Source organism: Calidris pugnax, unplaced genomic scaffold (assembly GCF_001431845.1).
Source record: "Calidris pugnax isolate Ruff unplaced genomic scaffold, ASM143184v1 scaffold68, whole genome shotgun sequence".
NCBI lineage: Eukaryota > Metazoa > Chordata > Aves > Charadriiformes > Scolopacidae > Calidris > Calidris pugnax.
The window spans coordinates 2530417-2557606 of record NW_015090921.1 but is presented as its reverse complement, the minus strand read 5'-3'; the positions used below and the strand labels follow the sequence as shown (position 1 = coordinate 2557606).

At 43.5% G+C, this 27190-nt stretch overlaps 2 protein-coding genes across 3 annotated transcripts in view; one reads left to right on the top strand and one right to left on the bottom strand.

Moving 5' to 3' along the window:
* The first annotated feature begins 9 nt into the window (after positions 1–9).
* On the top strand, positions 10–11139 carry F2 (coagulation factor II (thrombin)). Of its 2 annotated transcripts, XM_014950141.1 has the most exons (15): positions 10–227; positions 1142–1215; positions 3443–3532; positions 4476–4500; positions 4708–4758; positions 5227–5332; positions 5417–5547; positions 6380–6676; positions 7319–7432; positions 7719–7845; positions 8316–8483; positions 8811–8984; positions 9109–9287; positions 10501–10571; positions 10844–11139. In XM_014950141.1, exons 1-15 carry the CDS (start codon positions 149–151, stop codon positions 10985–10987), a joined length of 1830 nt encoding a protein of 609 aa, XP_014805627.1. In that variant the 5' UTR covers positions 10–148; the 3' UTR covers positions 10988–11139. The 2 variants fall into 2 exon arrangements, with proteins under 2 accessions (XP_014805627.1, XP_014805626.1); XM_014950140.1 differs by lacking the exons at positions 3443–3532; positions 4476–4500; positions 4708–4758; positions 5227–5332; positions 5417–5547 and adding exons at positions 2249–2273; positions 2481–2531; positions 3000–3105; positions 3190–3320 and having other exon boundaries at positions 11–227; positions 1142–1305.
* A 1395-nt stretch (positions 11140–12534) lies between these two features.
* The window catches only part of CKAP5 (cytoskeleton associated protein 5), an 85070-nt gene continuing 70414 nt past the window's right edge, over positions 12535–27190 (bottom strand). The window contains exons 33-45 of the mRNA XM_014950304.1: positions 24819–24991; positions 24577–24600; positions 23159–23332; positions 22593–22713; positions 21728–21907; positions 21082–21269; positions 20544–20619; positions 19253–19441; positions 19021–19158; positions 18440–18523; positions 18187–18346; positions 15794–15948; positions 12535–15022 (exon numbers count right to left, since the gene is read on the bottom strand). Of these exons, the coding sequence (XP_014805790.1) occupies positions 14768–15022; positions 15794–15948; positions 18187–18346; positions 18440–18523; positions 19021–19158; positions 19253–19441; positions 20544–20619; positions 21082–21269; positions 21728–21907; positions 22593–22713; positions 23159–23332; positions 24577–24600; positions 24819–24991 (1917 nt within the window). The 3' untranslated portion in view covers positions 12535–14767. The remainder of the gene's footprint in view (positions 15023–15793; positions 15949–18186; positions 18347–18439; positions 18524–19020; positions 19159–19252; positions 19442–20543; positions 20620–21081; positions 21270–21727; positions 21908–22592; positions 22714–23158; positions 23333–24576; positions 24601–24818; positions 24992–27190) is intronic.

Sequence of the window (27190 nt, the reverse complement as noted above, 5' to 3'; positions counted from 1 at the left end):
ATAAGAGGAGCCTCGGTCCCGCTGTCCCTGACACACCACGACCTCTGGAGTCCTGTTTCTTCATTCTGGTTCAATATTAACCCAGCGGGGCTGTGACTCTGCTTATTCTGCTCCCTCTGTGTTCCCCCTGCGGCCAGGGCTGTACAGCATGGCGCCCAACAAAACCCTGGTCCTGAGGGGCCTGCTCTTCTCCAGCCTTCTGCACCTCACCCTGAGCCATGCCGGAGGTAAGACCCAAGGGCAGAGGGTGAAGGACATCATCAGTGGGTGACAGGAAGAAGAAAGATGGGGTTATTTCTTTCCGGGGGTAAAGCTGCTGGTGGGTTTTCTTGGTAAGGCAGGAGGAGCTTCTAAAAGCTTGAAGGTGCTGAGAATGGAGTCAAGAGGGAGCTTTCTGGCACGGGAGGATGCCACCAGCATCCAGCAACTGATGACAAGAGCTTGGTGGATTCTGTGGGTCACCTGGGGAGATGGTGGGGAAGGTGGTTCAGTCAAGGACCACCCGTAACACAACTGTGAGCCTTTTTGGCCTACAGTTCCTCAGTTGTCCTGGGTGGCTGTGGTTCTCCATTACCTCCCCAGCTGTCCCTTGTCTAAATTTTAGGTCGTACACAGTATTTGCACCTTCCTGGTCACTCTTGTCAGAGCCTCTAATTCATCTATCTCTTCTTCATATGAGGTTAGGTCCTCTCTGACCCACTGCTGTGTGGGGGAAGACCTGTCTACAGGTCTCAAAGCAGGGTCTCTGACCATGACGATGGAACCGAGCTGTGCCTAGTGCAGTGGTCTGAGGTTGGCAAGACAGAAATGCAGTGGCTGGCAGGGAGCAGTAGCAGGCTCCAAGCAAACAAGCCTCTTACTAATTGCAAATTAGCTAGATCCTCTACCGAGGAGAGCAGAGGATTCCTGTCCCTTCTGGTGCCCAAGCGGTGGGAGCCCCGATGGATGAATTACGGAGCCTGCTCTGCTCATCCAGGGTAGACCTGACAGGGTCTTCTCCTCTCTGTATGGTGCCCTGGGGGAGGCTGGGCTGGGGGAATCATCACATCAGCTGCCTGTGATTTTGGGAAACTGCAAGGGGAGACGAAGGGGCCCTCCCACTGCGAGCAGCCCGTTGACTGGCAGTGTTCTGACCCGGTAGTTTTCCTGGAAAAGGGGCAGGCCCTGTCACTGCTCAAGCGCCCTCGACGTGCCAACAAGGGATTTCTGGAAGAGGTGCTTAAGGGAAACCTGGAGCGAGAGTGCCTGGAGGAGACGTGCAGTCACGAGGAGGCTTTTGAAGCCCTGGAATCCACCTCTCAGACGGTACGTACGGATGTTCCCAGGTGTCATTCCCACAGCCAAACCCTGTAGTGAAAGACCAGCAGGTTGCACGGCTCAGTTTTGGGAGCCAAAGATGAGGCTGATGCCCGTGTGCCCCAGGGAGAGCTCAGGCTTTCTTAGGGACTTTCCCTCTTAGAGCCCCTCCAGGGAATCCATCTCAAAGCTCAGGTTCTTTTCCCCACCTTTCTGTTTTAAGGACGAATTGCAAAAGGAGAGAGAATCTTCTCAGTCCTGATCTGTATCTTCTAGTTCAGCTGCACACCTAGAACTGCCACAGTCCCAAACATCACAGAGCAACTCCTTTGAGCAAGCTTTCACACAGTCCATCCCCTTTTCTGGCTTCCAGACTCCCTCAATCTGCTAAATTTGTTCCGCATCCTTTGGGGACTTGCTCCTAGCCCCCAAGGCCAGTATCCACACTGAATTCCACACCCAAGAACACAACAGCAAACAGATGAACAGTTAGGACTCTAAGCCAGCAAGATACCACCTCCAGGGAGTATTTCTAAAGCCATCAGGCCCAGGCTGTGCAGCAGAGATGTAGATCTGAATGGCTGAGCAATACCTACACAGGATCTGTGACCTTAAAAGTTCTGGATTCAGCTCCTGGAACTTCTGCACTGCAGCACAGGCTCTGCTTCCTCTGCAGGTTGATGAGGTTTGTAAGTGGTTTTGGTCGTTTTCGAAACAACAGTTTACAACAACTCTTGATTCCTGAGTGTGATAAGTGGGAACGTGGTTTCATACCAGACTTTTTTGCTTTGTTGGACTCCATAGTAATTGGTACCAGCAGAGATAGGTTAGCCTGTTCCATTTGTTGTGATGGGGCATTCTCTACTGGTTTGAAGCGCAGCAGCTAAGGAAGGTCTGATGCTCTTTGTCTCTACTCTTAAACATGTAACTTTTTTTCTTTTTCTTTCTACAGGAAATATTTTGGTCAAAATATCAAGGTAAGTTGCTTCGAGTCCTGCAGGTGCTCTGCTATCCCTTAGTTTGCACTGTCCCATCATGGAGACATTGCTCCCTACCCTCTTACAAGACCTCACTTTCCAGGGCAAAGCACTTGCATTTTGTCCCTAGCTGATAAACTGCTTCAAACTATGATGCTTCTTTGGATTCCTTTCATATAATGTGTTTCTTTCTTCTTATTTTACTAGTATGTCAGAGCGCAAGAGAGTCCAGGGCAGCTCTGGATGCCTGTTTAGAAGGTAAGAAATCCATGTTGACCTCAATCTCCTAGATACAGTGAGTGCCAAGAACTTGCTTCCTGCAGAGTTTATAAGGAAAAAAAAAAACAAAACCTGAAGTTGGTGAAGCCATCTGATTAGAAAGAAAAATAGCACATGGGGAGCTTGAAATTCCTTTCTTCTTCTCTATTTCCCCACTAACCATGGCATAGATATCCTTCTCGTGACACAGTCAGATGTCCCCTCAGCCCAGCCTCTCCAAAGGGCTGGACCTGCATCAACAGCCAAAGCCAAGCAGAGAGCCTCAGGGCAAGCTCCCTCAGCTTAAACCACGTGCTTTTCCAACCCCGTGAAGAGAATGCCTGCCTTTGTGCGGGCTCATACATGCAGCAAAAGTTCAAGGGAGTTGTGGGATGGTACCTCTGACCATGAAAAATGCAACATCCATTTCTCCTGGCCCTGGCTCACACCACATTGGGATTTTGACAGGTAACTGCTCTCTCGGGCTGGGCCAGAACTATCGGGGGACAATGAGCCACACAAAATCAGGGATCGAATGTCAAGTGTGGACAAGCAAATATCCACATATACCTAAGTAAGTTCATCTCCCACACACCCCTATAGGGTTTTCCAGCAGGTTCCTTCCTTCCTACCTAGCCTAACCAGCTTTCTCTCATAGATTTAATGCCACCGTTTATCCCAACCTTGAGGAGAACTACTGCAGGAATCCAGACAACAACCCAGAAGGGCCATGGTGCTACACCCGAGACCCAACAGTGGAACGGGAGGAGTGTCCCATCCCAGTGTGCGGTATGTCTCAGCACTACGCCCCAGCAAGCCCTTCACTGGCCAATAACACCACACCAAGACCTGTAATAAATGTGTTAAGGAAGGGGAGAGGGTTAGGAGGGAGGGACAGTTGGAGGGAAGAGGTGCTTAAGGGAAACCTGGAGCGAGAGTGCCTGGAGGAGACGTGCAGTCACGAGGAGGCTTTTGAAGCCCTGGAATCCACCTCTCAGACGGTACGTACGGATGTTCCCAGGTGTCATTCCCACAGCCAAACCCTGTAGTGAAAGACCAGCAGGTTGCACGGCTCAGTTTTGGGAGCCAAAGATGAGGCTGATGCCCGTGTGCCCCAGGGAGAGCTCAGGCTTTCTTAGGGACTTTCCCTCTTAGAGCCCCTCCAGGGAATCCATCTCAAAGCTCAGGTTCTTTTCCCCACCTTTCTGTTTTAAGGACGAATTGCAAAAGGAGAGAGAATCTTCTCAGTCCTGATCTGTATCTTCTAGTTCAGCTGCACACCTAGAACTGCCACAGTCCCAAACATCACAGAGCAACTCCTTTGAGCAAGCTTTCACACAGTCCATCCCCTTTTCTGGCTTCCAGACTCCCTCAATCTGCTAAATTTGTTCCGCATCCTTTGGGGACTTGCTCCTAGCCCCCAAGGCCAGTATCCACACTGAATTCCACACCCAAGAACACAACAGCAAACAGATGAACAGTTAGGACTCTAAGCCAGCAAGATACCACCTCCAGGGAGTATTTCTAAAGCCATCAGGCCCAGGCTGTGCAGCAGAGATGTAGATCTGAATGGCTGAGCAATACCTACACAGGATCTGTGACCTTAAAAGTTCTGGATTCAGCTCCTGGAACTTCTGCACTGCAGCACAGGCTCTGCTTCCTCTGCAGGTTGATGAGGTTTGTAAGTGGTTTTGGTCGTTTTCGAAACAACAGTTTACAACAACTCTTGATTCCTGAGTGTGATAAGTGGGAACGTGGTTTCATACCAGACTTTTTTGCTTTGTTGGACTCCATAGTAATTGGTACCAGCAGAGATAGGTTAGCCTGTTCCATTTGTTGTGATGGGGCATTCTCTACTGGTTTGAAGCGCAGCAGCTAAGGAAGGTCTGATGCTCTTTGTCTCTACTCTTAAACATGTAACTTTTTTTCTTTTTCTTTCTACAGGAAATATTTTGGTCAAAATATCAAGGTAAGTTGCTTCGAGTCCTGCAGGTGCTCTGCTATCCCTTAGTTTGCACTGTCCCATCATGGAGACATTGCTCCCTACCCTCTTACAAGACCTCACTTTCCAGGGCAAAGCACTTGCATTTTGTCCCTAGCTGATAAACTGCTTCAAACTATGATGCTTCTTTGGATTCCTTTCATATAATGTGTTTCTTTCTTCTTATTTTACTAGTATGTCAGAGCGCAAGAGAGTCCAGGGCAGCTCTGGATGCCTGTTTAGAAGGTAAGAAATCCATGTTGACCTCAATCTCCTAGATACAGTGAGTGCCAAGAACTTGCTTCCTGCAGAGTTTATAAGGAAAAAAAAAAACAAAACCTGAAGTTGGTGAAGCCATCTGATTAGAAAGAAAAATAGCACATGGGGAGCTTGAAATTCCTTTCTTCTTCTCTATTTCCCCACTAACCATGGCATAGATATCCTTCTCGTGACACAGTCAGATGTCCCCTCAGCCCAGCCTCTCCAAAGGGCTGGACCTGCATCAACAGCCAAAGCCAAGCAGAGAGCCTCAGGGCAAGCTCCCTCAGCTTAAGCCACGTGCTTTTCCAACCCCGTGAAGAGAATGCCTGCCTTTGTGCGGGCTCATACATGCAGCAAAAGTTCAAGGGAGTTGTGGGATGGTACTTCTGACCATGAAAAATGCAACATCCATTTCTCCTGGCCCTGGCTCACACCACGTTGGGATTTTGACAGGTAACTGCTCTCTTGGGCTGGGCCAGAACTATCGGGGGACAATGAGCCACACAAAATCAGGGATCGAATGTCAAGTGTGGACAAGCAAATATCCACATATACCTAAGTAAGTTCATCTCCCACACACCCCTATAGGGTTTTCCAGCAGGTTCCTTCCTTCCTACCTAGCCTAACCAGCTTTCTCTCATAGATTTAATGCCACCGTTTATCCCAACCTTGAGGAGAACTACTGCAGGAATCCAGACAACAACCCAGAAGGGCCATGGTGCTACACCCGAGACCCAACAGTGGAACGGGAGGAGTGTCCCATCCCAGTGTGCGGTATGTCTCAGCACTACGCCCCAGCAAGCCCTTCACTGGCCAATAACACCACACCAAGACCTGTAATAAATGTGTTAAGGAAGGGGAGAGGGTTAGGAGGGAGGGACAGTTGGAGGCACAGAGGTCAGTTGGAGCAGAGGAGGAAAAGCCATCGAGTTGCCCAAACATCTACTTTAGCTAAATTCCTCTCTAGACAACGCTAATCTCCATCCATATTAAATCTGGTATCAGCAGTCCCCTGGAATCTACTACACATCTACTTTAGCTAAATTCCTCTCTAGACTACACTAATCTCCATCCATATTAAAGCCGGTATCAGCAGTCCCCTGGAATCTACTAGTTCTGACAGTCAGGAGCACCCCAAAATCCTGACTCAGCTGCCTCTAGTTTGTGACAGCAATAGATCATAATGCTGGGGTTTTTTGGTCTGAATTTGCTATTTCAGTAGCATATCATGGTAAAAGGCTCCCCCAAACATGGCCATTACACACTTTAGAGAAAGGCATCGGAGGCTCTTACACAGCAGCATTATGATGCCTGAGGCATCTACCCAGCCCTTGAGCTCAACGATACCCCAGAAAGGAACACAATAGTGTCCCTCACATCCAAGTGGCCAAGAGAAGTGTGATGAGTAGTGCCAGCCTCACCTTACCTCCCATAAAGAACCACCTCTGACACTGCGATATCATAGAGGGCCACCAAACATGTGGGAGGATGGTGGAAGCTCCTAAACATAACGGGTTGTCCCATGGAACTCCAGGCTTTAGTAAAGGGGCTCCGATGCTATTTGCTGACAATACTTCTGAGGGCAAAGTCTTCTCTGTCTTTCCAGGTGAAGAAAGGACTACAGTAGAATTTACTCCACGGGCCGCACCACCAGCCCCAGTGGAGCCTTGTGAAGAAGAGAAAGGCATGCTTTACACCGGGACCCTCTCAGTCACCGTGTCTGGAGCCAAGTGCCTGCCGTGGAACTCTGAGAAAGCAAAAGAGGTGCTCCAGGGAAAACACATCACCCCAGCGGTGGAGCTGGTGGAAAATTACTGTCGGAATCCCGACGGAGATGATGAGGGTGTCTGGTGTGTCACAGATGAACCACCCAACTTTGGATACTGTGACCTGCGCTACTGCGGTGAGAATCACAGAATCTTCTAGGTTGGAAGGGACCTTAAAGATCATCTTGTCCAACCATTAACTTAATTTTGACAAGAATAGACACCTGCACAACAAAAAAAAGCAACACCATCACTAAACCATACCTCCCAGCACTACATCAACCTGTCTTTTGAACACCTCCAGGGATGGGGCCTCAACCACCTCCCTGGGCAGCCCATTCCAAAGTCTGATAACCCTTTCAGTGAAAAAATTCTTCCTAATATCCAGCCTGAACCTCCCCTGGCGTAACTTGAGGCCATTTCCTCTCGTCCTGTCTAGAAGCCTGCATTGGTTGGGGTAGACCAACCATGGGGCAGTGGCAAACCAAAGCCGTGTGTGAGACTAGGGTGAAGGGCTTGGTCTGGCAGGGAACTATGTGCACCACGTATGTGGAAGTCCTGTTTGCCCAAATATACATGTACTAACCTTCCATACACGTACAGAGCTGTTACATCTCTCCAGTGCTCTCTTCTCCCAGCCAACTCCCAATGATGGACAAGGAGCATTAAAAAGAGGAGCAGTTTTAAAACATCACTCCTTCCTCTGACCTGCTGTGTATGGATAATTATGGAAACTGCAGCTGAGCCTTTTACCACGTTTGTCTTTCTGTCTCTCTCAGACAGCTCGCTACTGGACGAGTCTGACTTGTTGGAGGGAATATCAGGACGTACTACCCTTACTCAGGAGTTCAAAACCTTCTTTGATGACAAAACTTTTGGTGCAGGCGAAGCAGGTGAGCAACAACTCTAGATACCAGCATCACGCTTTGTAGAAAGGCTGCAGCTTCTTCCCCACAGGACACTCACTGTTCCTCAGAAACACCAGCTTGCCAAATGATGTCAAAAGCAGGGAGAGGTATTTAAATTCCTTGAAGGACCTTCAGAAGTCCATCTCCAGTTATGATCATGGAGCTAGTAAGCACTTCCTTCCTAGGCTCTTCCAGCTTAGCATACTGACTGCAGACATGTCTCCTCTGTGAATCAGGTAGAGCAACAAAGCCAGATTGCCTGTTTTTTCAGACTGCGGCACTCGTCCTTTATTTGAGAAGAAAAAGGTAGCAGACAGAAGTGAGAAGGAGCTCCTGGACTCCTACATAGGAGGCAGAGTTGTGCACGGGGACGATGCAGAAGTTGGCAGCTCTCCCTGGTAAGTGTTTCATTTGCATAGTCCTTCACGGGGAATCGGGTCTCCCTTCTCCTCAGGTCAAGCAGGGGGAAGTAAAAAGGCTACTCCATCTCAGGCAGCATGTAGGCACCATGGCTTCCAGTCAAAGCTTCTTCAAGTGGTCAACAGGGCAATACTAAAATAGCTAGAAAGAAACTCACCTCTTCAGCCAAGTACTGTCTGGGAAAGCAAGAGTCTTTGTCTCTTCCTCTTTCCAGCTTTGCTGGAGCAGAGAGGATGAGAAACTACTCCAGCTGAAGGAAACAGGGTACATGGCCCATGACATAGAACATACATGCCCAGGGAAGACTTTTCTAAGTCACCTGTGTGGTTGTCTTCGTGTAGTACAATGCTTTTCCCTTCTTACTGCGAATTCTGTTCTTCATGCCAAGACACATTGAGCCAACCCTGTCTTCAGTCCTGCTAAGTCTTCCTCCCTCCTCCTCCTCCAGGCAGGTGATGCTCTACAAAAAGAGTCCTCAAGAGCTGCTGTGTGGTGCCAGCCTCATCAGTGACAGATGGGTCTTGACTGCTGCTCATTGTCTTTATTATCCACCCTGGGACAAGAACTTAACTACAAATGACATCTTGGTGCGGATTGGCAAGCACGTAAGGGCAAAGTAAGAGCCTGGACAAAGCGACAGCGAAATAGCTTTGCTCTTGGAGTAATGAGATACAATGAGGCTGGGCTACCATCCAGTATCCAAGGCCACAGCCAATGTCACATGCCTCTCAATAACAGCATCTACAGGGGCTGTCAAATTGCTGCTTTTACTGATTCTAAAGGTTAAAGTGGAAGGGAGAGCAGAAATATAGAAAATCTAAAGGGGGCCTCCAGTATAAAAACAGTATTGTCTCAGAGGGTAAAAAGCACCTGAGAGCACCATGAACCCTAGAACTCTCAGTTGCTACTGTACAGAGAGTTCTTTCCTTCATGATTATTTCAGATATGAAAAGAACCAAGAGAAGATTGCCCTCTTGGATAAAATCATCATCCATCCCAAGTACAACTGGAAAGAGAACATGGACCGAGACATTGCACTCATGCACTTGAAGAGACCCGTCATCTTCAGTGACTACATCCATCCTGTCTGCCTGCCTACCAAAGAGGTCGTGCAGAGGTGAGAAGACCGTCCCACAGCCCTAAAAATACAGGCTAACAAAAGCTTCCTTTGGACCTTCCAAAAAAAAAAAAAAAAAAAGCTGGTAGGACACATTTGATTATACTCACGCTTCCTTCCACAGGCTGATGCTGGCAGGTTACAAAGGGCGCGTAACCGGTTGGGGAAACCTGAAGGAAACGTGGGCCACCAGCCCAAGCAACCTCCCCACAGTTCTGCAACAGCTCAACGTGCCAATTGTAGACCAGGATGTCTGCAAGGCATCCACCAAAGTTAAAGTCACTGACAACATGTTCTGTGCGGGTAAGTAGTACTGGGGACACTTGGCCAACAAGGGCTCTGAGCTCCCAGGGGGTCTCAGGGCAGCAAGGGTACTGTTTACCTTTTGGAACCTATTCATACTCACGCCCACAACTTCTGTGGCAACACAGATTAGTTAGGAATGGGTGAAAAATGTAGTTCCTCGTGTTCTGTTAAGTTTCCTGTCTAAAAATTCAAAGAGGGGCCCATTTATACTCATAGCTTAAGAAAGAAATATTTCTTCTGTGTCATATGCCATTGTATAGACCCTTTAAAGCTCTGCCATTTCTCTTCCAAGCTGAGAAGCACTTATTTACTGTTTCCTAATATAGAAGGCATTTTGTACTTCTGATAATCCTTGTTGTACCTTCCAAAACCTCTTCTGGCACTCTACCCTCCCTGAGAGAGAACAGAAGTGAACACAGAATTCAACATACAGAGAGACTGTGGATTTCTGCACCAGTTTAACACTTTCTGCTGTACTCTTAATTTGTGCAGACTTTATCAGTTCCTACAGGCGGATCTCCAGCGATTTTTGACTGAGTTTTTTTGCTACTGGCATCTAATTACATATACAATTGCTTGAGTTAGGATGGGAGCCAATTTCATGAGTATACTGACACCACAGCGTTCTTATGGTTTCTTTTTCTAGACAGTCTTGAAAAATAGCTTAGATGCAGATAGACAGCATAAAAGGGGATACACAGGGGATGGGGAGATGCAAAGATACTGTCTAGTTTGTCAGGAATTAAAGTGAAATCCCTTTGCTCTTCATAGAGAGACTGTAGGAAGACAGTCAATTGGGGGAGAGAAAGAGCAGAGCCTGCAGAATGACAGGAAGGTGAAAATGAGGACGGCAATTGCACACCAATAAGTTATTAAGACAACAGAAAGGCACAGCAGCTCAAGCTACAGCTGTGAACACAAGGGCAGCTGACACCAATAGCTATTAAGATGAAAGAAAACAGGGATGAGAGCACGGATGGTGGAAGAACATGGTGGATTCAGGAATGTTGCAAAGACAGAAGCAGAGTTAGCTCGTTCATATGTAACATAAAACACAAAGCAGTTTTGTAAATTTAAGCCCAATAGTTGGCAGAAGCAGTAAGTAGCCTCATGGCTCTCAGAAAGTTTACACAGCAATACTTCAAGAAGAGATGGCCAACACCAGCCATTCCCCCTACAGTCAAACATCTGACTTTCTTCTCTCCTATAGGTTACAGCCCTGAAGACTCAAAGAGAGGAGATGCTTGTGAAGGGGACAGTGGGGGACCTTTTGTAATGAAGGTACATTCAACAAGTTTAAGCTCATAAACTGTATGGAACTAGGTTTGTGCTATGCTGAACTTTCATAATAGCCTAAAAAAAACAGCAGCAGAGATGGAGACTGCTGAGAGTTCTCACTTTAGGAGTAGAGACCAAACTACTCCAACGAGCTACATTATCTAGTAGATGCCAGTCTGAATTCCAAAGCAGTATCCACCACTAAACAGGCCAGGGCCCATACAAGGCTTAGATCTGCAAGCTCCTTGTGCCAATCCCATTTTTCTTTGCTTTAGAACCCAGATGACAACCGTTGGTATCAAGTTGGAATAGTTTCATGGGGAGAAGGCTGCGACCGAGACGGCAAATACGGATTTTATACCCATGTGTTCCGCCTGAAAAAGTGGATGCGAAAAACCATCGAAAAACATGGGGAATAGAGGAAGTGTTTACATTGCTTGCTCTCACTTTTGCTACAATGCTCCATATCTTAAAACCATAAGCATAGCAGATCCTGAAGTAAACCAGTTATATCCTTACAACTCGACAAAAGGAAAGTGTTCTCCCTTGAAAATAAAAGTTCTCAAACCCATCTTCCTTTTGTTCATGCTGAGTTTAGTTGCACTGGAATCTAAGCCATCAGAATAGCCAGGAGTACCAACAGAATGGCACTAGTTTTACTAATTACCTGCTTCAAACCAATTTTCCTCCCTTCTATCAGCTATAATCATCAATGGATTTTAGATCTCAGACGATGGCCTTAAGTCACTTACAGGAAGCACGATTGTGCCCTCAGGCACTGCCCATTTTCCCCCTTTAAATCAACTCGTTACCTGCTTCAAACCAATTTTCCTCCCTTCTATCAGCTATAATCATCAATGGATTTTAGATCTCAGACGATGGCCTTAAGTCACTTACAGGAAGCACGATTGTGCCCTCAGGCACTGCCCATTTTCCCCCCTTCAAATCATTTTCTGTTCCAGAAATTGAGCCAAGAATGTACTGGAGATAACCACCCTCCAGTTAACAGTGGCATTACGCAAAACACCAATGTCAAAAGTAAACCTACTATAACCTATTTTGATAAGGGAGTCACTGTTCTCTGCTACGACAGCAGTCAACAAACACCAGCACAGCTGCATTACTGCATGGCAGTGACTTTCTATATCACAGATACTGCTGGGTCCTCAAAGTGTATTTTCCACCTGGGTAGCAAGATTCAGAAGGAAACAATTCATGCAAGTCATTGCAAAGGGCCTCCAGTGGAAGCATCCCGCACTGTACCTGTTTGGTTGTCTTCTAAAACCTGCTTAGGAATCACTACCAAGAGAAGCTTCAGTTCCTCTATGAACTCCTCTTTAGCAGAAAGTTGTGGACCACCGAGGAGCCAGCAGTAAACACACACTCTTGACCAGCCAATTTGTGCAGCCCAATTTTCTCTTAAAATAATCACGGGATTTGGAAACTGTCCTTGTTCCCTATGACACCGTATTCCCAAATTCCTCATTCATAATGCCATCAAGTCACAGAAGCAGGCAACAGTGAAATTTTGTTGTGTTCCATATAGAGTATTAAGAAGCAGAGTGACTGTGTTGAGAGAGTCACAGTAGAGGTAACTATCTGAAATTAGCCGGGTACAAACAAACCCATTGATCTGTTACTATCTGGCCACTTCCTTGATGACGGCTCATTTGGGAAGCAGCTTGAAAACAGCCCCATTTGATTGCCCAAATAAAGCATAAAAACAATGTCTCACAGAAAGAAACCTCAGGAGCTCAAGTTCCACAACTGTTTAAAATCATTGATAACCACAGGCATCAAACACCAAAAACGTTTAGCCCTTTTAATGTCTTAATTTTTAGCCTCACCCTTTCACTGCTATCTAATAACCTGTGAGAAATTCCATCTCTAAGAGGGTAACCAGGACCATACAGTTTCTGGAGTAAGTTACTGTTAATACTGACTTGTTACAAACAATACAGAGGAATCATTTTTAAAATGCAGTTTAATGTTATTTAAATATTGTCTGGGCTAAAGATTAGGCTTTATTAATTTATGTGCACAAGTTTTAGTTCAGAACTCCCAGGATATCGAGTCCAACCAAACACTACAGAGACACAGGGCAAAAACTTATTCATAGTAAGCAACTAGATCTTCTGTTACTCAATTATTCCTGTACTTCACTTCCAATTCAGCTTCACATTTAAAAGAGTTGTATGCAGGCTTGCAGGCATCGCTGTTTGAACATCCTGAGCTAATTAACAAATAGCTTTTCAGAACATCTGGTAAAGGAACACGTGGATTAATGTAAATGTCAGCACATTTCAAAAAGCAGCTAGTAATTTGAGAGGTAGTGGCAGTAAATCTAGTTCCACTCAACACAAACCATTCACAAACAGCCCCAGTTGAAGTGCCTAAAAACCTCAGCACTTACCAACAAGGGGGAAACCTCCACCTGTCCTACAGCTCTGTCCCCCAAGAAACTGCATGCCCGCTTCGGGTTAGGAGAGACTGCGACTACGAAATGGAGGTGGTGGAGCAAAGGCATCACCTGATGTCAATTAACACAGGATGGAGAAGGCTCATCAAGTCACCTGCTGTCACAGTGGGCAAACTCACCGTAAAGCGCCAGCCAAGCAGCATCATTGTCAACTGCAACCCCAGCCCCGGGAGGAGGGGGGTCCTGTAAAGGGAAGATTTCAGCCGTTTGTGGAAGCTCTGGCAGAGATCTGATGTGCAGGTACTAATTTAAAGCCAGGTTTTTACTGGAATCAGGCAAGATAGTTTCAGTAACAGCCCTACTGCAGAGACTGCTGGTCCACAGAGCACACACCAAAAGCAGCAGTTACACAGAACAGATTAAAATGGAGAGGAGAAGTGTGCTATTTTAACCCTGCCCATCTTACTCTTTAATAACACTGTTCTAGCTATGGAACAGAGGTGCAACTTATGCCTCACAACCAGCTCTCACACGGATGTGCAGTAGTGAGGTGAACACACACCACCTCCCCAGAGATAAAGAAAAAAGCTAGAAAGGCCACATGTTATTTGTCTTAATCTTCATGCTTGTAACTTCTGGAAAAGGCTAATCAAAAAGACACCTTTGCCAAAAAAACCCCCAAAACCAACCGAAAAAACCAAAGAGTGGCTACAGCCTTCTCAGACTAGCTCTACCAGGTGTCTTAGTTATACACAACAGTGGGGTTTGCTGACATCAGATGTTTAAAAGCAAAAAGAAGGTAGTGGTGAGGTCCACCTGTGCTTGAGAACTGCACGAGGAAGACTGCTTAACCAAATGAGTTCAGGTAAATGAGTCCACTGACTGTACATCACTGCTAACCTATCCCATATCAACAGGAGCAGCTGCCTTCTAAGAAAGCATTTGTACACAGATGGGACTAGGTTTGAACCGGGGAGAGACAGCACAAGGACTAGATAATTTAAAATAAGCATTTCAGCAAAACTGAATCTCAACTTACTCTGAAATTATGGAAGCATATTCCAAAACAAAAAAGGAGAAGCAACTACAGGAAAAAAGGGCTACTGCTCATAGAAATACGAGTGCAAAGTCTCAGGACTGCACCAACAGACAGTGTATATGTATATGCACTCACCTTCCCTATAAAATAGCCAAACCCCAAGGTTCATGCCAAGAATAGCTTAGTTTCGTTCCTAGATGCCCAGTCACTAACTTTCAGAAAGAGTGTGACTTCTCTAACCAGCAGTCACCGCTGTTCCTACAGAGGCTGGTATAGTTAATGCAAACTTTATTTACAAAAGACACTTAAATTAGTTACTTCATGCCATGTGTCCATACAGAATCAACAGTTCAAGGAATACATGGAGAAGAATTCACAAAATTAAAAGCAATATCACTGAAGATCTTCTAAGAGTTAAGAACTAGGAAAAGATCTTAAAGACAACTTTACAAATAAAAAAAACAAGTTATGAGAAACTAGTCTGAGCAAGAGGATGGTTGTTTACAGGTCTGTACACTAAAACTAATACACAGACAGCCTTCTATTGTCAAAGAGACGCTCACTGAGAAGCAGAGTATGTACAAATACTTGTGCCACAATGACTCAACCCCCCAAAATCCACTGTATTATACATAAACCAGTTTGTATACATTAGGCCTAAATGAGGCCATTTAACTATGAAGACTTCTAGTTTAGTAAACTAAAGCTGAAGACAGCCCAAGCAGTGATGCTCTTGCATTTTTATTTGCGACTGCTTTTTATTCTCTCCAATCTTTTTTTCAAGTCATCAATATTAGCTGCTGCAGAAGATGGTGAAGCCAGAGTATTTCCAAGGCCAGAGGAATGAGTCTGATTGGAGTCCAGGTCCAGATGTTGGTACTGCTCCCGTGACTCACGGAGCTGGGAGAGCTTACTGTGAAGCATATCTGTAGAGGATGCAACTGTAGGGACTGCTGGTTTAGAGAGCAGAGATGTCACGGGTGGTCTGTCTTCCTGCTACAGTAGAGGAAAGTGTAGTGTTAAGACAGATAGCAGCAAGAAACCATGGAAGAACTACATACCATAATCAATGGCTTCTCATCTTCACAAGAAGCACTAAAAGCAGAGGACAGGGAAGGAGCAATACAACACAAGTGATCTGGAACGACAGAGCCTGATGCCAAAGTCAGAACCATGCAGAGCTAACTACAATACTCAGCTCCCATCACTGAAGTAGCTCATGTTTAGCTTGACGTCAGTAGGGACACAAAGGAACTACAGTCTTTAAAGATCAAAAATTCACAGCTGACCCATGTTTTACTGAGAGGGCCTGCTGCACTCTTAAACAGCCTGAATTCCAACACCACAAGAGGAAAGTCCATGCCTATGCACAGCACCAACAGCCCATGAATTTTCTGGAGGAATGGGGAAACTTGGATTGATTGGCAAGATTCACCTTGCCCAAGACTTACAATATCAATTCACTGTTCTTTTGCTACTCTTCAGAGAAGTTATTTGAACCTTTCTGAGACTCAACTACGTGGCAAGGGATGATAGAAAACTGCAGGGCTGTAGGAACAGCCTGCATGTACCACAGTGCAGCAGAGTTAGCCAAGTAGTGAGTTTAAAGGCATCTATACCAGGCATGGTAACACGCAGCGAATAATTATGACATGCAGGATAATGAACGATCATAAACTCTGATTGGAATCTGCTTTTGGTGTTAAAGAACAAAGTACAAAAGAAATGCCTCCCCCAGGGATTGGCAAGTGTTGTCAAATACAATACCTTTGCGTTGTCAAGGCCACAACGTTGCCTGAGAATTTTTAATCTTTCCAAGTAAACCGAAGGCCCCACTTCCTCCCCATTTGTGTTTCCTATAGATGAAGACACAGTGTGGGTAGAAGCAGGAACACACGTTCCTTCTATTTGAGAAGAAATTCCTGGAAGATGAGGGAAAGGGGCAAAGAGTAAAAAAAAAAAATTAGAAGGATTTAAAGACTGCAAGTTAGATGAGGGAAAGGGGCAAAGAGTAAAAAAATAAATTAAAAGGATTTAAAGACTGCAAGTCTAGTCAGTTACTTAAAATAAGATGCAATGGATGAAGCATCAACCAATCTATAAACTAACAAGCTATTTGCATTTGCTAGTTTAAGTACATCAGTCTTTTAATTGCCTTGCAAGAGTGACAATTGAAAACCAAGAACAGCAATTGAGAGGTTTAGAAAGTGCCAATAGAGCAGCTCCAGAAGTAGTGCAGAGGCTGACAGCTGGAGAAGACTGTGGGAGGGGGAGAAAGACGCTGATGTGCATCAGCAATAAACATGATGTCCCAGAAAGAACTCAGCAATTGGAAGGATAGAAAATATTTGAAGTCTTCTGTCTTTTTCTGAGTTCAGTAGTACCATCAGGGAGACCTCACCACTGATTGTAACCCCTTTTTACTTCTTCTTCAGGTTAAAGTTAGTGCTTCTTCCACTTCCATCTGAAACAGTGATTTCTGGAAGGCATGTGGCAAGGTTTTTAAAGCTTCCCTAGCAAAAGGCTGGGAAAGGATTTTATATTATGAAAAAAACCTTTCCATTCTGAAATGAATGGCAAGTTCTATGACTTACTGGGTACAGGGATTTGTTTTCACTAGTATACTGGAAGGGCATTTAAAATAGATAAAAGAGGAATTAAGGTTAAGCGTTTCTACTTTAGCCTAAATAAAGCATAGTTGCAAGATGAAACTATAGTCCTTTAACTGTTGAACTAACATCTCCTGGCTGTACAGACTTTTAGGAGGAGAGGTAGAATTTTCTGTCCTACTTACTCATTTAGGAGGTTCTGAAAGAAGCTTGCATTGTCTTACCAAAGTAATTTACAATATAGGGATAGGAGAATGAACAGTAATAGAATAAAAGATTAAGTCTCACAGGACACTGTGAAATGTGAAATACATGATCTGGCAAAATTACCTTTAAATTTCACTTATCAGTTTTTACTATTGGCTAACCATTTGTCACATTCCCTCCCTAATATTGCATGAAATACTCATTTGTGCTTACCTGCCATGACATTACTTCCTAAGCAAGTGTTTTACACTAATTTATTCAATTAAAAAGCTTATTGGAAATTGTGATTTATCAAAGACTACTATAGAAACAGATCAAGTTGTGTAAAATAAACTTTTCAATTCCACAGTAAACAATACTCTATCAAAAACCCTCCTGCACCATTTTAGTAACCAAGAAGTAAACCAAAAACCTGCCAGCTGCTGCTGTTATAAACCAACTGATGCTTTGGAGAAACAATTCTTGACAGCAGAGACATGAAGCACAGGCTAATGTTCACACTATGAAGATAGGAATTGGAACCACTTGTTTACCAAACCTTTCAGATGTGTCCTACATTTACTGTGACAATAGTTATAACATCTTTTTGTAAAGAACACATAGTCGCTGCAAATGGTGCCTTACAAAGCAACACAAGTGCCAAGAAAATATATGAGTTGCTTTGGAAATCCATAAATATCTACACATATTAGTTTCTACCAAGGGATATAAAATGCTCTCCTTAAAGCTCTGCTTCTCATAAACCAAAGAGCCTTGCTATAAGGCTTACCTGTAGAACCAGCAATGGTTCCTTTCCCCTCCCGTTCCGTTTCTATCAGCCGGAGGCCCCTTTCCACGTAGCTCTGGAAGAACTGAGAGGAGTTTTTCAGGAAGGGCTCGATGTCTGCATCGGAATATTTCTTTTTGTATTCATAAAGCTCTGCCAGACCCTGGGAGGGAAGAGTTCCTGTGCATTACTAGAACTGCTGCATACACCATCCTAACGTATCATGCCTTCTTCCTTGCAGGAAGGGAGCACTTACCTCCTTAGTGTTCTCCTTGGAGCCAATTTTCTTAAATATTTCTGCCAAAATATCGCTAACTTTGGCCTTCGAAGCCTTTTCCTCCTAAATTAATAAATAAAGAAAGAGAGACTTCTAAAACAAAGTGAATAAAAATGAAAGAAGTTAGATAAAGGTAGAGTGCCCTCAGACCTTCTAGCCGAATAGAGCTTCCAAGATGAAGAAAATCTTGAAGCAATTAGGTTTTTACATAGCCCACATATTAGTTTCTACCAAGGGATATAAAATGCTCTCCTTAAAGCTCTGCTTCTCATAAACCAAAGAGCCTTGCTATAAGGCTTACCTGTAGAACCAGCAATGGTTCCTTTCCCCTCCCGTTCCGTTTCTATCAGCCGGAGGCCCCTTTCCACGTAGCTCTGGAAGAACTGAGAGGAGTTTTTCAGGAAGGGCTCGATGTCTGCATCGGAATATTTCTTTTTGTATTCATAAAGCTCTGCCAAACCCTGGGAGGGAAGAGTTCCTGTGCATTACTAGAACTGCTGCATACACCATCCTAATGTATCACCCCTTCTTCCTTGCAGGAAGGGAGCACTTACCTCCTTAGTGTTCTCCTTGGAGCCAATTTTCTTAAATATTTCTGCCAAAATATCACTAACTTTGGCCTTCGAAGCCTTTTCCTCCTAAATTAATAAAGAAAGAAAGAGAGATTTCTAAAACAAAGTGAATAAAAATGAAAGAAGTTAAATAAAGGTAGAGTGCCCTCAGACCTTCCAGCTGGACAGAGCTTCCAAGATGAAGAAAATCTTGAAGCAATTAGGTTTTTACATAGCCACTTGTTTACAGAATGAGAGTAAGGACATCATCGAGCTGTAGGACTCCAGAGAAGCCCATGTTTAAAACCTCTTTTGGGTATGGTTAACTTTTAGTAGATCAAATGCAGTAGCAGGCAGCATAAAACCTGCACTGCACACCTGGATGTCCTGGAGAGCACTTCATTCTGGAGTACGCAGAGAATATATAAGTAGCAACAGAAACACACTCCAAGCTCCCAGAACAGCCATAAAAGTGAAACTAGAAGAGCATTTCCAACACTAGCTGCATGATGGAAAAGCAATTACTACTTCATATTCCACAGTCACAAAATTAATGTGTAAACCAACATATTTCCGTTACTTACTATGGAAGAAGCCCCTTTTTCTGTATCCTTATCAGCTTTGCTTCCACTCTGGTCCATGGAGTATTTCAGTGTTCTGTACAGGTAAGCCTCCAGGTCCGACTCATTTTTGTTCTCTATCATTGTTAAATGATCCAAGATCTAAAAAGGGAAAAAAAAAAAAAGGATGAGGGAAGTGCTTTAGGGATTACATGAACATCCAATTTAAGAACACATGACTCATGACTTCTCTAACCTTGGGCCCTTTCAGCTTGCACAGGGAGTGAAGCAGAGTCTTCAGTGTCCTCATAGGAACTGAATTCTTACATTGCTTCAGCTTCTCTTTGGGAAAGGCCTTCAAGAAAATGTGGACATCCAGGAGAATCCGATCCAGATTGATGCTATTGATGTTTTCCGGAAGAACACGCACCATTCTCCACAGACACTGGAAGGAGAGGGCAAGACAACTCAAGGAACAAGCATTATATTATATAAGGAGAGATGACACAAAACTATCATCGAGCCATTTCACTGCTACCACATACAGGCTGTGTTTGTCTGGTCAAGTTATATCTGCACTGGTACATGCTTTCTCCTTGGAACTGGCTGTGCTGTACCCAGGGTCTTCTTTAGAGCTGATGCATAAAAGTAGCACTGACTTCTCTGCCACACGCACCATTCTCCACAGACACTGGAAGGAAAGGGCTGACTTAAACAAGACAACTCAAGGAACAAGCATTATATTATATAAGGAGAGATGACAAAACTATCATCAGGGCATTTCACTACCACATACAGGCTGTGTTTGTCTGGTCAAGTTATATCTGCACTGGTACATGCTTTCTCCTTGGAACTGGCTGTGCTGTACCCAGGGTCTTCTTTAGAGCTGATGCATAAAAGTAGCACTGACTTCTCTGCCAATAACAGGAGACTGAATCCTTTGTGTGAATCAGTCCCAGCAGCAGTCCCAGAAGTCCCATATATATAGGTTATATATATGCTATTATGCTCACACACAGCACAAGGTCTTTAGGTTTAACCTCAACGCCTAACCTGGCTCTAAATCATATCAGTTACAAAACAGCATCATATTATAAAAAACAAAATATTGCACTGATGTTTTAAACACAGATATTTGCATGTTCACTCTGCCTGCCCTTAGAAATGACAAAACTACAAGCCAGCTCCAGCCTGAGACCGATTCAATGGATGGCACAGTGCTGTGCCTGAGTAAATAAGCTACACACTCTGTAGGGCGTTTGTATCAGCACACACAAGCCTCTGTAAACCAATAGCAGGTGTTAAGCTCCCTCCTGGCAAACACAAAGTCTCTCTATATAATACCTAATTATAAGATTATAATTTTTAAGCTCCCTCCTGGCAAACACAAAGTCTCTATAACATCTAATTATAAGATTATAATTTCGTAAGAGTTATAAGAAATACATCAAGTTGTGGTCACCAATTTTTTTTTAAATATATCTGTTCTTTCAGCTGAGTTGCTTCAGATAAACCAAATAAGTTCAAAACCTCTACTACAGGCTCACCTTCATGACAAGTTCTGAAAACTTAGGAGAGCTGGCTGTTGCTAGCAGACTGTCTTGAAGCAAAACAAGCAGAGCACTAGAAGGAATAAGTTTATAATAGTTACACAGGAAAAGTACTACACACACACAAAGAGATGCTCAAAAGTTTATAATAGTTACACAGGAAAAGTACTGCACACACACAAAAAGAGAGATGCTAAGTCCCCACAGGATACCACAGCAGAGACTGGGGTTAGTCCAGGAGTTGATGTCATGTGGTGTAATAGTTCTTTCTTTTTAGTGAAAAAACAAGAGAGTTTTGGAGGCAATCTGCCAAACTACAAAGCATACAGAATCTTACTAAACTGGTTCTTTCAGCCTGTCTCCAGTCAAATCCTGATCACCACTGACCATCAGTAATAATTCTTCATTAGCCAGCTGAATGATGCTATAGAAGACATTCCTTGCTTATAGAATGACTAAGAAACAACCTTGGCCACTCGAGTTAACACACAGAACAGGTGAAGAGAGTAGTAATTGTGCAATTTTCATTACATACCTCAACATGTTGGTCTGGTCAGACTTTTCCAGAACTTTCAGTACCAAGAGGTTCACCGATCGGATGACCTGCACACCTTTGTCAAGGTCTTCAACCCGAGAATCCAGCAATAATGTAATAAGACCATGCATTAGGTCCTTCAGCACACCGGTGGAGGCCTCTCGAGCCAGACTCTCTATCTGAAATAGCTACAAATTGAAGACAGTATTATAAGCTTCCCCTACACAAAGTGCTTTAATACAGCAATTTCTTGAGACTACACTGTCAAATCATTTGACATACCCACCCCAAAATAATAAAAATGCAACAAGGAGAAAAGTTGTTTCTACTGTAACTTCTGAAAACAGTTAGGCTACCAACTAAGCACTCAAAAGATAAGGAATATTAAAACAGAGCTCAATATTAGAGTGGCTGTATTTTGTAGAAACAACAAATAGAGCTTTTTCCCCTCTTCCAATTTCTCATTCCCCACTCCCTCTCAAAAGGTGCATTTGCAAGCAAACAATTAGCAACAAACCTTCATAACTAAGACTCAACAGTAAGGTAGCCTCAGTACAGGTTAAATATGGACAGACATTCTATTTTCTTTCAACTTCTGCACAGAAATTACTCGCTCTTCACCTTCACTTTTAGGTCAAAGCCTTACCGTGATCATGCTCCCAATAATACAGCTGTAAAGCCTGACTATCTCATCTTTGTCCAGCTTCTCATCTGCCATGTGCGTGTTGTAGATCAGCCGAAGCTGCATGAAGGTGGCTATTAGGAATTGGTCGATGTGGCCAGACATAACTTCTACTTTGTATTCCTGTCTGAGGACCTCATCAATCTACGATTTAAAAACAACGCACCCATGTCAACATAATGCAAACAGTGCAAAATAACTAAAATTTTGAAACTTGTCCATAATAAAGGTCTTGCCCTGACCAACCTATTTGCCAAAGCACTTATATTCCAAGCTTTCACCTGAAGTCAGTAGCCATAGACTTCTATTCCTAATCCCAATACAACCAAATGATCTTTTAGAGCTGCAATCCTACCCTGTACACAAATAAGAACACGAAATACTGCATTATGAATTCTGGAATTAATAGCTTTATGAAATCTTCTGGTTAAAATAATTTTAAGTAGTTAAAGCCACACTAGAAACACGTAAAAACTATGAGGCAAGACCAATCTTTTGGTTAGGTTCTCTAAAACAGTTTACGTTTAAAAGTTAAGCCTCACTGGCTTAACTGGCTTTTTCAAATTTGTAGCACAGATAGTTGACCAAAACAAGAAACACACTATTTTTCCTTTAGTGTTTCTGCGTTAAGCATCTGTTCTACATCACCCAAATGGAGTTTCTATTGCTATTGCGAGTCAGATGGCCCCTGTGCACTTAGTTTTGTCATCAGGGAGATTCTGAGGAGTCCGTGTCACCCGACACGATTACTCCACTGCAGTGCAACTCATCACCCTCGCAGACAAATAGCTTAGTATAGTGTGATTAGTTGCTACCTTAATTCTCTTACCTGTGCCAGACCCTTGATGCTTGTATTTATATCACCACTGGCTACTTGGGAAATGACAAAGTTGATAGTAGAGGCTACGCTACTGTGCATGTCATCGAAGTGCGGGGACACAGACCGGATCCTAAACAGTTGAAAAAAAACAGGACTCATTACTCTTTGGAGAGATAGCTCAAATTTACATTGCACTCCTACATTTCAATGACTGTTTAGAGACAACGAAAAGGATTTCATTCTTCATGGGGAATTCTCAAAGAAGGAATCATTCCTTTTAACACAGCTATTGTACTACTTGATGCATTTACAAACTCAAGATCCTTTTACTATAAAAAAACCCACAAAAAACCAAACACCACATAAGCAGAATTCAGGTTTTTCATTAGAAATAACTACTCTCCAGATTCCAGAACAGTACAGACTGTCGCTTGGACATCTCTCTTGAAATGAGCTGACACTACCTTCTTGTGTAAAAAAGTTTGAATGTAGAAAATAGCATGGTCAATTCAGCTTCCCAAATTAGTTTTTAAGCAGCCCTATCGGTTTAACTTAGGAGTTAAAATTGGACTCACTTGGGCTCAGGAATCAAGACTGGCTCAAAGATTTCATCTAGTTTGTGCTGTACAAGTGCTGGCATCTCACATCTGACAGCACCATTGTCGTTCTCAATTTCATCAAGGTCCAGCTGAAACTCCCGTGTAACTGTGTGCGCCGTCTCAGAGTGACTGCCCATGTTGCGATTTTGGCTACAGAAACCAGGAGAGAGGTGTTTATTATATAGACACAAGAAGCAAAAGTAGCAGCACTAGCATCCACTGGTAGCCCTAAAACTCTCATCATAGAATAGCACAGATTTTGAAGTTCTGATTTTACTCAAGCCCCTTAATAACCCCCTTTGTCTTTCCCCTTTCCCCTAGCTATTAGCAAAACAAGCTTTTATAGGCCAGAAGAGCAGCTGCTCGTTATCTGCCTTCCTAATTTCTCTTCTAACCCACCATGAGACCCTGACCCCGCATTGATTGGTATGCTGTGCACTGGTTCATTCTGAGAGGTATCTAGCACAGTTTAAAGTAGCATTAATGGAATATAGCACTAAAAGTTTGTGAGTGGATTAATTTTTTTAAATGCTGGCTAGGATGCAGATGTACATAGCAACCCCAAGCTCATCTGAACCCAGGGCTCCCAGCATCTCGCATGATCCCTTAATAACCCCCTTTGTCTTTCCCCTTTCCCCTAGCTATTAGCAAAACAAGCTTTTATAGGCCAGAAGAGCAGCTGCTCGTTATCTGCCTTCCTAATTTCTCTTCTAACCCACCATGAGACCCTGACCCCGCATTGATTGGTATGCTGTGCACTGGTTCATTCTGAGAGGTATCTAGCACAGTTTAAAGTAGCATTAATGGAATATAGCACTAAAAGTTTGTGAGTGGATTAATTTTTTTAAATGCTGGCTAGGATGCAGATGTACATAGCAACCCCAAGCTCATCTGAACCCAGGGCTCCCAGCATCTCGCATGATTTGTGCTGTATATTAGCTTTTTCAAGGAAATGTTCTAATAAATAGTTCTTAACAGGGACTTCTACTCCAAGATAATGAGCAGGTAGCAAAGAATACTGCTTCTGAGCTTTTTGTTTCTTGTACTGTTGCCCCAGGCTCTACATTCTCACCCAGTTCTGTGCTGTATGTCTGCCCTAACAAGGAAAGAACAGGGTCCAATCAACACCAAGCTTAATATAACAAATAGGAAGTTCTCCCAATATATTTAACAGCTGCCTAATGTGGAAGTGCCATGTCTGCCTGCAGTCTGATCTGTAGTCACCTGGGCAGAAACATGTATTTTTGGTGTCATTCTTTTCATTAAGTCAAAGACCTGTAAATAACCTAGAACTGGCCACAGCAAACCTGTCACCATCCTCAGAAGGGATAACCAGGATAGAAACTGAAAAATACAAGAGCCTTGCTACCAAGGAGTTAGTGGGCAGTACTTACATCCTATAAGTGCGATACATAATTCTGTCCATGGAGAAGCAGTGAAAAAAGGCACAAGACCATTTAGAAAGATTTCAAGACAGACAAGACAAAACAAGTTTTCAGATATTTTGTTTTACATTATTTGGCCAATTTTCACAACATGCAAAAGATGATGATAGAAGAACTAAAAATAACATCGCCACACATGATATTGGCACATGAACTATGCAGGTTTCAGACCATGAAGTATCATTACATACTTGAGTTTGGAGGACATGTCCTCAGCTGGTCCCTTCCTCAGCATGCTGGCGTTAGCGTTGATGTTTTGAGTACGCTGAGGTTTCTCCTCCACCTGTCTCACCGGGGCGGCGGATGGCCTCTTGGCTGACCGCTTTATTCTTTCCTCCAGCATGCTCATGTCTTTATCAGAAAGCTGTAACACACAACACCTCCACTGAATTTGAGTTGTATGGATTTTAGAAATCTTGCTCACTCACAGGAAGCATATAATTTATTACTGCAGGCTGAAATTCTCCAATACCACAGGTAGGAACTGTCAATACTATCATCTAACAGCCATCTAATAGAGCTACTCTGGACTGGTAGGTGCTACTTCAGAAACTAATTAACCCATGTCAACAAACTGTAGTACTGAATACAGCTATTTCTGGCCTACATCACTTCCAAGAAACAAGTCATCTTGAATTTAAACTATGGTACTACCCATGTGTTTCTAATTGTTGCTTAAACAACACAAAAAATCCCCACCTCACATGTGATACCCCCTATGAGGAGCCCAGGCAATGCTTTAACACTACAGACCCTGCCACAGAAGCCATGGTCCTCCTAACAGTTGACCCATAATTCACCCTGAACACAAGGTAAGCCAACTGGAAAAACTTTAACTCACATAGGGAAAAGAATCATGTTTATCTGCTTACCTACAGGCCTGAAGGTTACAATAACTACATCTGAACAAAAGCAGCCATAACAATTTTGTGGGAAGTACTCTCCAGCTTCCCTACAATTTTGAAACCTTCCTGAAAAGCCACGCATTTTGGGACTAGATAGACCATACTGAAGTTCAGAAAGCCATGGTTAGAAGGTGCTGAATGGCTCCCGTGTTACAGTTCCTTTCTTAACCTTGAAAATCCCAAAGCAAATGGACTATGCAACACTGAGGAGGGGGGAGATTGCACTCTGAACAATAGTTAAGATGGGAACCTAAAATGTTAATGACAATGCAACATTAACATGACTCCTATTTCAAAAGCAGCCATAACAATTTTGTGGGAAGTACTCTCCAGCTTCCCTACAATTTTGAAACCTTCCTGAAAAGCCACGCATTTTGGGACTAGATAGACCATACTGAAGTTCAGAAAGCCATGGTTAGAAGGTGCTGAATGGCTCCCGTGTTACAGTTCCTTTCTTAACCTTGAAAATCCCAAAGCAAATGGACTATGCAACACTGAGGAGGGGGGAGATTGCACTCTGAACAATAGTTAAGATGGGAACCTAAAATGTTAATGACAATGCAACATTAACATGACTCCTATTTTCTGTGGTAACCATCTCAATGAGAATTAAGTTTCAAAATTTCAGAAATTTGAAAAGAAGAAAAACCCAACAGCCAGCCTTGCTTCCCTACTCGTTGCAGCCCCCAAAATATCCCTCCAATAGCTTGTATGTACTTTGTCACGTAACACAACAAAAAATTAGAGCAGGCATTAACATATCTATCATACTGCAATCAGTTTAAGGGCTGCGAGAAACATTACCAGGAATTGCAGCCCCCAAAATATCCCTCCAATAGCTTGTATGTACTTTGTCACGTAACACAACAAAAAATTAGAGCAGGCATTAACATATCTATCATACTGCAATCAGTTTAAGGGCTGCGAGAAACATTACCAGGAAGTTATCTAGATATCATTATAAATCACAAGTGTTATTTGTACAGTTGACTCAAGTTACTCTTTATAAACAATTTAATTCCCATGGAAGCCAGCACTTCGCTCATTTCTTCTAATTTAGTTTTTCATTCATGAGCACAGGTTATATATCCCACAGCCAGGAATTAACCACCTAACTTTTAGAGGATCTATGGTGTAGCAAGTTATTTTCAACACTACAAAATGCTCTTGACACCAACGGCAAGATGTACCATGATCAATCACGAGCAAAATAGTGATAAACCCCTTCAAAAGCGTAAGGATTTTGGAAAAAAGAAAAGCTCATTTCCAGTTTCACTCACGTTTCCAATCAGCTTGAACACTTGGTCGCCGCCTTCAAAAGCGTAAGGATTTTGGAAAAAAGTAAGAAAAGCTGGTTTCCAGTTTCACTCACATTCCCAATCAGCTTGAACACTTGGTCGCCATGAACATTGTAGACGGTGACAATGGTGTTCAGTGCAGCATTGCGCACGGTGTTGTCCCTGTCCCCAATATGAGTTGCCATTTCTTTTAAGGCTTTTCCTGGACTTGGCTGGCACACGTTCATGCCGTACGATTCAACCAGACATCCAAGCTCTTCCAGGCATTCTAAAGGAAAAAAAATGGTACAGGCACATTCAAGTTTAAAGCTGCTGGGAAGAAAGCCCTCCCCAGTTTCTGTGTTGCTTGCACAACTTGAA